Source organism: Salarias fasciatus, chromosome 14 (genome assembly GCF_902148845.1).
Source record: "Salarias fasciatus chromosome 14, fSalaFa1.1, whole genome shotgun sequence".
In the NCBI taxonomy this organism is placed as follows: Eukaryota; Metazoa; Chordata; class Actinopteri; order Blenniiformes; family Blenniidae; genus Salarias; species Salarias fasciatus.
In genome coordinates, this window is record NC_043758.1 from 11,546,431 (window position 1) to 11,558,724 (window position 12,294).

General features: G+C 41.9%; 1 protein-coding gene across 4 annotated transcripts; it reads right to left on the reverse strand.

Moving 5' to 3' along the window:
- Nucleotides 1–2,446: 2,446 nt before the first annotated feature.
- On the reverse strand, nucleotides 2,447–9,323 carry LOC115400661 (G-protein coupled receptor 4-like). 4 transcript variants are annotated; one of them, XM_030108669.1, is made up of 3 exons: nucleotides 8,873–9,323; nucleotides 6,133–6,166; nucleotides 2,447–4,088 (listed from the first exon to the last, which is right to left on the reverse strand). In XM_030108669.1, the coding sequence occupies exon 3, from the start codon at nucleotides 4,043–4,045 to the stop codon at nucleotides 2,981–2,983; it is 1,065 nt and encodes a 354-aa protein (XP_029964529.1). In that variant the 5' UTR covers nucleotides 4,046–4,088; nucleotides 6,133–6,166; nucleotides 8,873–9,323; the 3' UTR covers nucleotides 2,447–2,980. The 4 variants fall into 4 exon arrangements, with proteins under 4 accessions (XP_029964529.1, XP_029964530.1, XP_029964528.1 ...); XM_030108670.1 differs by having other exon boundaries at nucleotides 6,056–6,166; XM_030108668.1 differs by lacking the exon at nucleotides 6,133–6,166.
- Nucleotides 9,324–12,294: the final 2,971 nt, after the last annotated feature.

Sequence of the window (12,294 nt, forward strand, 5' to 3'; positions counted from 1 at the left end):
TTTAAGTATTTTTTTTTTTTTTCCACTGAAACACATTCATGTCTTAACTTCTTTCCTTTAATCCTCATCATGTTGCAGACAGATTGTCAAATAAATCAAAGCAAAGTGCTGTACTCATGTCTTGAAGAAAAACTATCAAATGCAGTGAATTTGATGAGAGATTTTGCATGACACAGCAGCTGCTTCCATGATAGCTGAGCTATTGGTGCAAAACACACTTCTCCAGTTTAACAGTTGGAGTTTTACAAACCTCACCTCTTTGAAGGTGTTCCATTGTTGAGTAGAAATATGCTCTTTTTCAGTTTTTTTTTTTTAATCCACAGTTTGAGGAAAGGTGGGGAGATTAATTTCAAAGCTTTCACCCTGAGTCTCTGGGGTTCTTCATCCTTTGGAGGTAGGTGCAGGTCACATGAGGCTACATAACCACATAGAAAAAGAGTTTGAGGGAGAAAATGTTTATGTTGTGAAAACATGAGTTGTTTTTCCCCAGTGGTAATGACTGAACAGAACACACTGGTCATATTTCAGTCTGTAAGGTTTCAACTACCTTAACAACAGCAGAGGCGGCAAACAGCATCCATCAATTTTCCACAAACCACTGATAGTTCAGAGGTTTGTGCTACAAAGCTGGATTCTCAAGTGCAGCTTCGTGACTTGAGAACAAATCAAGAATGAGTTCAAAAACATGCTTCAAAGGTGACTTCTTTTTCCCCCCCACTGCTCCGGAGCAGGTTAGCCATTCAGCCTACGTAACCACGGTGTTGTAGTTTGTAAAAAAAATCCAGCGCCGTAGTGCGGGTGTCTGGAGTGCTACCCGAGGTATCCTCAAGAATAAGATCAACATGAGGGAATATTTTAAAGTCTGTGCAAAACAGTAACAAAGCTGTTTTGACTTTGCCACATCAAATGAAAATGCTCATATGAATAATAAAATATCCTTGATCCTCTTGGCCTGAAGTAAACTTTCCACGTAGATTCTGTGGAATGGAAGGCTCAGTAAAGTATATATTACCTGCAGCAGCCATAGGACCATCATCAAGACTGTGCTACGCTGTCTTTAGAGAGCATTATTTGCAGAGACCGGGAAACACAGACAGTTTCTCTCCTCAAACTGTCACTTGGTTGAATTCTGAACCAGATGTACTGTTGACCGGCCCGAGGTGTGTGCTTCACACACGCTGGGATCAGCTCAGCTATCTCTCAAAAGCCTTGTCCCACCTTACGTCTCTGAGCTGCTTCAGGTTCACACCCCCACTCGTTCTCTCAGGTCAGACCTTTGCTGTCATTGCCCCAGAGCTGTGGAATGACTTTGCCTCTGCCCATCGGCGAAGCCCCTTCCCTGTCTGTTTAAAAAAATCACCTTAAAACCCACCTTTTCTCTTTGGTTTTCAACACCATTGAATTTTTAGACATTGCAATTTCACTTATCTTTTAATACTTTTTTATATCACCCATGTGTTATCCTGTTTAATTTGTTTTAACGGCTCATACATTTTAAATTGAGCACTTTTTCATTTTATTTATTCTTTTGTGCTACACTTAGGTCTGCTGTGGTGTTTTTAAAGAGCTTACTTCAAGCAATCAGTTGCCAATAAGAATGAGGTATTTTGAGGCAAATCTTTAAGGTAATTGCATTTTGCTTGTACTTCAGTGAATATAATTGGAAAGTCTCAGCTTTTTCATAATGAGCACATCAATAAAATATTTCCAAACAAACTGCTTGTACTTCTATCGTGTTGCAAACAGAAAAAAAAGCCCAGGGAGCAATTATATGAGAACATAATTGCTGCAGATGAAACACATTGCTATCATTTCTGTGTATCAGAAACAATTTGTGAAGTCCACAGTATTAGTTTTTTCCTTCTGAAAGAAGAATGGATTGTACAAACATTGACATATTCTGGGTACATCTGGCTGTATGCCCGGTGCTCAGCTGGTGATGTATTGATGTGTGAATGAGAGAGCCGCTAATGGACAAAATAATAGCCCCAATCACAGCAACTCACTGTTCAAAATCTATACTGTTTTCCTGTGCTGCTCTTTTCTTTCCTTGTCTTCTTGTCTTGTACCTCTACGTCAGAATAATTCTCTTCAGATATTAAAATCAAGACTAGATGTACGCAAACCCTGCCAGAAATAATCTGAACACAAGTTCAGATGTCAATGAAATGCCGCTCGCTCTCCTTTCCATCTTCCAGGCTCACTTAAGCACACGAGCACGAGTGCACAGCGACAACTGATTGCCCTCCTTGTCCACTCCACACATGGGCCTCACACGTCAACGCTGCATCCATGATGACTTTTATATGGCAATGGTAATGGTGTAGCGCTGGCATACACAGTACAACAGGTGTTTTTTTTTTTTTTTCATTCTCCAACCTCTCCAATCTTTCCAAACGTGAAAACATCAAATGCAAAATTGATCATCGTGTACATCCTATTCTTATTCCATTCAACATTTTTTTATTGATGTTCAGACAGCTACGACACACAGGCATGCAATGAGCTCTTTTCTTTTGACATGCTTTGTATTTGAAGTATTTAAGCACATTAAATATATCAGGGTGACACAATCACTGTAAGAAAAAAATAAAAAAAACATGGCTCTTCAACTCCAGCAGTGTCCACAAAAATGAAAGAAGAAGTGGCTGCCAGTGAAGAAATCCCTGCAGAGCAGAAACAGAGACTCCAATCCAATTTCCCATCCTTGAGATGCATACATTATGCAGCCCCTTCTCTGAGTAGAGTGGGATGTGAGTGGGATCAGGAGGACAGAGCAATGCAACAGCATCGCTCACAAATGATGTCTGATTGTCCACACAAAGAGGGCTCATTACCGGACGTAAACAGTCCTGCTGCCCACTGTTAACTCTGGAGAAGAAGGCTTCAGCTCCAAAAGTCAAAGTATCATGTATATTTGAGCACAAATGCATATACACATAAACATGCAAGCAGATACACTGAACGTGAAGCTGAATGTTCATATCAGATTATTATTGGATGTTATTTTGGTGGTTCGGGTTAGTACACAGTTCTCTCCCTCTGCCACAGTTCTCTGTCTCGTCTGTCTGCGTCCTTTCCAGCACTGTTTCAGTTTGTCCTGGACCAAGTTGCTGACCAGCACGTACAGCACAGGGTCCACCACGCAGTTCAGACTGGACAGGGCCAGCGTGCTCGAGAAGTACATGTGCATGCTCTGCTCAAACTGGCAGTAAGGTCCTTGAGGCGTTGTATCGTCTCGATATCTGTAGAAGACTATTGATCGTGTCAGCAGAAGGATGTGATAAGGAGCAAAGCAAAAGAAGAAGATCCCGATCACCCCGAAGGACAGGAGGCGGATTTTTCTCTTGGCCTGAGCGTTCAGACCTGGACTTTCGCCCACAGTGGCGAGCACCCTCCAGTAGCTCACCGTCAGCACGAGCAGCGGGAGCAGGAAGCCGACGCACACTCGGATCAGATTGAACATAGCCACATTGGACTGCATGGGGTAAGTCTCATAACAGCGGTCGTTATCGTTCTTGTCGTCGTGAGCATCTTTGAGGTTGTCATAAATCAGCACCATGATGTGCATCACCACCACCACCACGTACACAGTGATGCACTGAGCCCAGGCGTAGCGCGACGTACGCTGGGCCTTGAAGCGCAGCGGGTAAGTGACCACCAGGCAGCGGTCCACAGAGATGCAGCAGAGCAGGAAGATGCTGATGTACATGTTGGAGTAGTAGAAGAATCCGGCCACGCTGCAGGAGCCAACCCCGAGCCCCCATTGGTGACCCTTTCGGTAATAATTCATCCAGAGGGGCATCGTGAAGATGAAGAGCATGTCGGAGATCGACAGGCTGAGCAGGAAGATTCCCAGAACGTTTTGTCTCTGCACTTGTTGGTAGATGGGGCCCAGGGTCAGCCCGTTGAACAGCAGGCCGAAGATAAAAGCCACGATGTAAACAGACATCAGGAAGGTGCTGAATCCAAGTGATTCAATTGTCACACACATACTAGTAGATGTGTTCATGTCCTTCACTGCCATTGTGACTGTGACGTTCATTGTTTTCTTTGGTTTTCGGTCACTTTCCAGATTAGAACTTCACCTGTGAAAACAAGAACACAAGCTTTGTGTTAATGTTTGGAGAGAAGATTGAGTGATTTTCCTCCTTTTGCTGTATTCCTCTGATTTATTCACTTGGGTTTCAACAAAAAATAAAATGCACAAACTAAACAGATTATTAAATATCAACAGCAGTTGAAATTGATATAGAAATGACTTGACAACAGCATGGTGATTCTTTTGCATTGACTTGTGTTTATTACATTGATTAACTCTTCAAAATTCATCCACTCGTCATCTGTAATTAACGAAGATTCATGCTGTGTAGGAGCCAGTCCCGCCTGATTATGACCGAAGGCCGGGAGCATCTAGACGCACGCACGCACGCACGCACGCACGCACGCACGCACGCACGCACACACACACACACACACACACACACACACACACACACACACACACACACACACACACGAGCTAGATCAAACCTTCAAAGAGACTGATAATGAGACACAGACAGACCCACATACACAAACCCAGACTGGGGTTAGGAAGTTAGAACAAAAACCACAACATCCTTTAAACATTCAGTTAGAAATTTGTTTGTTTCAGAAACCGCAATAAACTCACAAACAGTAATAAAGAATACAATGAAAGAGGACCTTTTTCTCATCACTTATTTCCAAACTGCTACTTACAAATCACATCCTGGCCATAAGGTGACATGGAAAAAAAAACCTCTGTGTATCTTAAAATTTCTAATCCAGCTTGGACACTTTGGATCCCTGCTCCTATTACGAGGTTCAGTGGGCTGAGGGGATACAATCATCGGGGTCGCAGTGATGATTTCATATGTGGAACAGTTTAGCTCCACACAGTGTGGAGCGTTCAGGCAAGGCTCCCCCCAGAGAAGAGACTGGCTTAGTCGTGCTCTTTAAAGCCTCAGCTGCGCTCTGCGGAGGACAAATGGCATGTATTTCTTTTTTATTAATGTCCTGGTTTTATGAAAGCTGGATGCACTGAGGCACCTTCCATTTGATATGTTCGATGCAGAAACCTCTTCCCCAAACAGGCGAGCTGAGAACATTATGATATGTAAATGTTGCTTTTTGTTAAACAGTCTAAATTGTTGAGCTTATTGTCCGACATGGTTTAAAACTGAGTGACAGTTGAGATGGCACAGGCTGCATGGGAACACGCAGGATTTACATTTTACAATAATCAGCTCAATTTATCAGCTCAGTATCAATTTGTGATTATGTGGAGACAGAATAACAGTCAGATTCAAGCATTTATTGGTAATTTGTTTGTATCCTCACAGAGGCAGACGGAGGGTTTAAGTTAATGGCTGACTTTAATGAAACAGCCACCGAAACAGCTTGTCTCCTGCAGAATAGACAGATGTAGATATTTTGTGCAGCTTGAGGCATGACTAATGTGAATTTCATGCACTATATGAATTAATCAATTGAATTCCTGCTGGATTCATTTTGTGGATGCATCATCAGGCTTGCTTGGTGTGGCTCTAGCCGGTCAAGCAAACACATTTTGTGCATTTGTCACACAATAAAGGAGGACAGCAGGTCATCGTCAAGTCCCAAGATGGACAATTGGATTCCTGTCTCCACCTTTCAATGTGTCAAAGCGTCTTTGTTTTGTGCTATGACTTTGCTAATACCGTCGCTGTGTGAGTGTGTGAATGCATTTGTGTGTGTGTAAAGCTAGCTGAGACGGCTAAAACGATAAAAGTGCACAACGTAAAGGCTGGTTCCCATTAAAACTGTTTTGCTGCAGAGTTGGCTCAGAAAGGCCACGAACTGCTGCCCACACAGCTAAATGTCAAAGGATAATGGGAAAAAATAGCCACTCGTACACCCTTAGCGCAGATCATTAGTCTAAAAACGTCCGGTCTGTGGGCCAGAGCCTTCAGGTCTGTAGGATGACAACTTATAATGAACACATCAACTTGGATTTTCACAATTAAATTAACTCCTGTTACTTATTGATTACCTTGAAACACTTCTTTGGTAAGAGTAGTGAATATAATCCACTGAGAGATCTGTGATGGAGCAGTGAAGGCAGATTACCTTGACACTGGCGAAGCAGCAACACTGGAAACATCTGAGGAAAGAAAGTGTCCGAAAACTCAATTAATGACCTAATCGCATAACTTGCATAAATGTTTGTTTGCAGCTAATTATCATGGACACTAAAAGCGAGGAATAACACTATGGAAGAGACCAAAAACAAGAGTGAAATAATCCACTCAAAATATATTTTCCACTTGCACCTTGATTTTAAAGCAACACTAAGGAACTTTCAGTTTTCATTGATTTTGGCGGCGCCAGTGGACAAAGCGGTAGTGTTTTGCCTGAAGGAATACTACAGTTCCCATGAGGACTAGTGCGTGGCGTCGTAAAATGCTGCTCCCAGTGGCATGCTGTCGGACTGAACTCGCCTATATTTGTTTCCAGTGGCTGTGTGAAGGATGGATAGCGACGAGGTAATGAATCTAATGGTGGCTAAACAATGTTATATCACGATGTGACGCATGCCGTGAAGCAGTCCGCACATTTGGAGTTTTTTAGTGTGCAGGGTTCCTACCACCCTCCTCACAGTTGCTTCGTCCAAGTGAAAGCAATACTAACGCCCTCAGGTCGTGACAGAGGGGTCATTCAACTAGTTGTAAGGCGATGTATCATCACAAAAGGTATTAAAATGTTTTATGAAGGTTGAAAACTTCCTTAGTGTCGCTTTAAGGTGACTGTTAATCCCATTCAATCACACTAACAGTGGCAGCTGGCAGCCAAGGTTCATCTGTTGGGAGTGAATTGGGGGTAATTCAGAGTTGGGGTATTTTGTCATCCTTTTCTCAATTTATTGATGGGAAAATTGAACAGCTCAGCTGCAACACTCCCGCTGCCACCCACAGATATAACAATAAACTTCATTCTCTTAATTTGGTTTGTAAGCTTTGAAATAGGCTCAATAAAATAACTTGGATGATTTGAAAATGTCAGCTTTTAATGAGTTAAAAGTAGATTTTTTTTAAATCAAAATGCATTTATTCTTCTTTGCATTACAACTAAAATAAATATTTTTAGTCTCTGTTTGGAAAACATTGTCATGCTATATATTTACTGGTCCAGCCCACCGGAGATAAAATTGAGTTGTGTGAGGCCCCTGAAATAAAGTAAGTCTGACATACTTCAATTAGATGCTCTGAGACATTATGCAGGCAATGCAGAGTTAAGAATTAGTGTAGGCCAACAACAGAACATTTGAAATCCTTCAGAGCTTCGTGGTCAATATTACTCTCGTGCTGAGAAAACACAGAGAAAAGCATCTTTCTAAAATGTCAGTGTTATATGATAATTTAATCTATAAACATGAAGTAAAGTGCAATAAAATGGAAGTCTATATGAGGAGGTTTTTCTCTGTTCTTTCTGACTCCTGCATCTCGCTGAGGTTATAGCATGAAATGAATCTAAATATTGCTCTGTGTCTCTATTTGTTTCCACTCCGTGTCTCCCAGGCTCGGCCCTGGCGTTTTGTAGGCTCAGGATGCATCTAATGCCATTAACGCCCAGAAAACTCAATAATGGAGAAACCATCGAGAGCCAGATCGTCTTCGGAGAGTGATAATGTGTGCCTGCACATGTGTACGTGTGTGCGTGTGTGTGTGTGTGTGTGTGTGTGTGTGTGTGTGTATGGTGTGTGCATGCGTGTGCGTTTATGTGTGCAGCTGTGTTTGAGATGTGTTTGTTATTAAAAATGGAAGGAAGGAAACACCCAAGAGAGTAACGGTTGAACATTTTGCACATATATCTGACATCTTTTCAGAAAAAAATAAAATCCCCACCGGTTTAGTCACCGTCTGGTTGCTATGATGACTAAATATACGTCTACTTTTTCACTGCGGTGGGCCGCCTTCAGTTTCCCGTATTAACACGTTCTTTATATTACTGTTCATTCATTCATTTGAAATGAAGTCCAATCAACATCTATTTCACAAATCTGTAAATGTCTGATATATATATATATATATATATATATATATATATATATATATATATATTATCTCACTATGTGGACAATGGACAGATTTGGAACTTATATTGAGATTTTTGAGTGACTATATAGACTTTGTTATCTTTGGACTGAACCTTCTGTTGAATCACAATCCAGATGTTTCACACGAGTTTGTTGTTTCATGATGAAGATTTTTAAAAAAAAAATCTATTTCAGACCCACTATACACAACATGTTCAGACATGTGATTGTTATTACAACATGAGCTTAGTGCTATCAGTGGAAAACGTCTCACCAGTGAACTTTTAAAAGGAACAATTTCAGCCTGTCTTTAGTGCGAGGTGATGTGTAGCGTGTCTCTTCTCCCAACCTAATGGAAATAAGTTATAATTTATAGTTCACATCCTCCCTCCCTAATACCAGAGCAGTGATTCAGAGGTGGCCTGGTCCAGATTCATATTCCCAAGATATTCCAAACCTTGTCAAATGGTTTTCTGTTGCACTCTGCAGTGTTGTGGCAACAGTTTGAGAGAATCTCAGCGAAGCACAGAACACAGCTGACAATCTACATTTCTAATCTTCTCCATGATGTTGACTCACACAGCATTAAAACAAGTCACTTTTATTTTAATGTCACAGCAGACTGCACACAAAAGGGAAATCTAAAAGACTTGAGGTTTCGATCTAAAAGTATACCTTTTCAAAACTCAGTTCACTTTTTCCACGGTCAGCCTTCCTCCTCAATACAAACTCAACACATCTCACTTCCTAAACTTTAATCAATCATTACCTCACCTGCGGTTTTCAGGAAGACGTGCGTCTTGTTTGTGGAAGAAAGCTGTCCGGCCGGTGAAAAGTTTCAGACACATTCCAGAGCTGCTTCAATTTTGTCAAAGTTGAGTCCAGAAAGGTCAGGAAAGCAGCTCCAGATGAGACTCTTCAGAGACGCTGATGTGCAGCCAAGCCACCACGGTCCCACATGATCCACTGAAGTGATTACTGAGCTTGATAATCATCACTCAATTCAATAACTACAGCCTGCCGGGGGGGTCTCTCTCCTTGCACTGTAATTATTTTGCTCTGGTTGAGGCGAAGTCCGTCTGAAAGCCACGGCTAAAATGTCAGCGAGGAGTGTGCGGCAAAGATGAGGGCGAAGTACGAAAGGGGAAAGACTGGCAGGAGGAGGGAGACTCGGTTTTGCACACGTGCGAGCAGGAAGTATTCAGGGGTGGAGATGAATGCTGCACTGTGATGAAACAGATGTTAAGGCTCTGGAAGTATGGATGGCTTCCTCTATGCGTAAAGGAAAGTAAAACTAACCATGGAGGAGGTAAACCGTTACCAGTAAATTCCCTTCTTACTTCATGTTCACCTCAACTGCTTTACTGCAGTGTAAACATGAGTCACTGATAGTGCAGCTATAGACACAACTTCCTGACCCATATTTGAGTGTTACACACAGTTGAGCAGATCCTCCTTCATATGATTGAAACACTACACTTCTCTTTTCTCAGTAAAATGCCAACAGGAAGTGATTTGCATGTCGGGAACTCTGTACCAGGTGGAGTGAACCTTGGTCTTGTCAGACACAGTTCTTCAAGCAGAGCAACTGCGTGTCAGTGTAAGATCCAACTCTCCTTTTATGCTTATGACAGAAACTAAACAGATCTGTGAGGAAAGCCTGCAGTCAACCTGTGAATGTGTTGAGTAAACACTGAAGACAGCTGTGAAAGTAGAAGTAAAGGATTGAGGTCATGGAAATTCCACATAGTCTGAAAGAAGGTCACTAGGAAGACGAAACGGTTCATTTTTCTGTGTGTGGTTTTGTAAATATTCAGAAAAGCACCAGTATTCTTGATCTTTTATCTATCATAATGCGTAATCACCCGAGAAAACACACAGGGACAGATAACTACAAGCATTCACACCTAATTGCATATTTGGGTCACCAATAAAACTGGCGTGTGTTTTGGACTGTGGGGGGAAATTCACACACACACACACACACACACACACACACACACACACACACACACACACACACACACACACACACACACAAGGAGAACATATACATTCCACACAGTAAGGACAGTACCTGAACCCAGAGCATCTCTCTGTGAAGCAAGAATACAAACCACAGCGTCGAGCTCTATTCTTGTTTTTCTTCTTAGAAGACTTTTTTTTTCACGCCCCATTTTACACAAGGTTTTGGTGTGTTGTGTTTTGAGTGTCTACATGACAACAGTGCTCCGAGCCACTGAAAACTTTTTTGACTCCCAAAAGTGAAACTTCTCAAAAACGCTTCAACTCTGTGTTGATTTAGGAAGTGGCAACACATGTGCCATGGCCATAGTAACTCTTACTTCTGCACATGCGTGAGAAGCTGGTCAATAACAAAAATGGCGGCCTCCATAGGGAGTGACTTCCCATCACTTACCAGAACAGGAATCCACCTTTATCATCTATTCATGCTGATGTGTCTCACCATTGTTAATGTTTTATCATGAAAGCAAGTAACGGCTCCAAGTTGTGGCCTGGCATGCTAAACTACGTCGTTTCCATGTAGATGGACATCGTTTTCAAAATGTTGCTGTGTAAACGTGAAACATTTCTGGAACATGCAAAACCTTACATTTTGGCTTGAAACATTGTCATGTAAACTGTCAGTGCAGCTGCAAGGAAAAATTACATGCTGTGAATAGATACTGCATGTGTCAATCAATGCGTTATTTCTTTTTGACACTGATCTGCAAACAGACAAATCATCTTCCAGCTGCTTTTATTGTAACCTTATCCACCTGTATTTTTGTCCAACAATTCTTCTTGAAACAGACACAATCTGTTAATTGGCTTCTCAAAGATATTGGCTAGGTGGTTTTAACTTGCAATTTCTTACCACTCACTTCAGTCACGACCTGTGAGGGCAACAGCTGTCCACCAGTTGAAGACCTCTCAGTGGATAGTTTCTTCTGGCTCTTCAACAGGTCCTTAGATTTCTAGAGGAGTGGGAGATACTCCCTTGTCCATCTGTTCCAGAGGAACAGGATCCTGAACTTGTTTCCAGCATTTTCTTGCGTGTTGCTTCTACTGAAGCTTCCAGGAGGCCGGTTGGGGTGTGTGTTTTCTGTGCCAATAAATTACTGGGTGTTTGAGGCACAAGGTGACTCAAGTTATCAGAGACACTCGTGAGCAGACTTCCATTTGTGACGCTCTCAACCTCGTCTACATCCACACCTCAGTCTTTCATCAGGAAATTAAGCATTCTTCTTACTTCTTACCTAATTTGCCCTTCCCGAACTCCGCCCTCAGCTCTGAAATCCCTATTCTTTTTTGTCTGCAAAGACTTTTCCATCCTGTAATTATCCAGGTTCTTGATTGCTCTCTCTGCCCTCTCCTCACCAGAAAAATCTGTCCCATTGTCCAAGCGCGATGAGACAGACCTGACCTGCTGCACAGAAAATGTATCATCTGTTCCAAGGATGTGTGCTACTTTAATATGTACAGCTCTGAGGGTGAGGCAGGTGAACCATACACTGTAGGCCTTTCCCGTACTCCCATGCCAATTCGCATCAAGCTGCCTAAAATAATCAAAGCAAAAATGTATTTATTATGAAAATTAGTCTTTGTTCATGTCTCTTAAGTTCAAAGAGGCAGCTCTCATGTATTTACAGGGTAGCAAAGGATGTCTATTGTTCCTCTGGCATTGCAAACCTGACATCTCCCACTTGTTGTCTTGAAGCACAAGGTTTGTCTTTTTGCACACTTGAGTTCTCTTCCCTGAAATGTTCTCTGTGACTGAACTTTTTACTGTCTTATTCTACTCTGCTGCAAGCAAATCCTCTTTGATAAGTGTTTTTCTTTTTGATCATATCAATTGTAAAACATACGTCAAAGCACCAATTTGTAATTTCAAAGCTCTTTTCATTTTGGCTGATTGTTGTTGGGAGCACTTTTCGTTCATCCTTTAGCTGCGGAAAAGATTTCCTTTCAGGTTTTGAATCTCGGCTAATGCCCCTTTTAGCTTATGCCACGACGAGCACTGGTTCATTAATGTGTTCATTGATTCTATGCTCTCAACTAATATGTTGGGTTTTCTGCTGTTCCAATAAAGTTCCATTGGCACAGCTTGGTTGCTTCTCAAATCAGTGTTTTAGTGTTTTATTGAATCAATCGTCACTGAACCCGAGCACAGGGGTGTGTCTGTCTAGAAGACC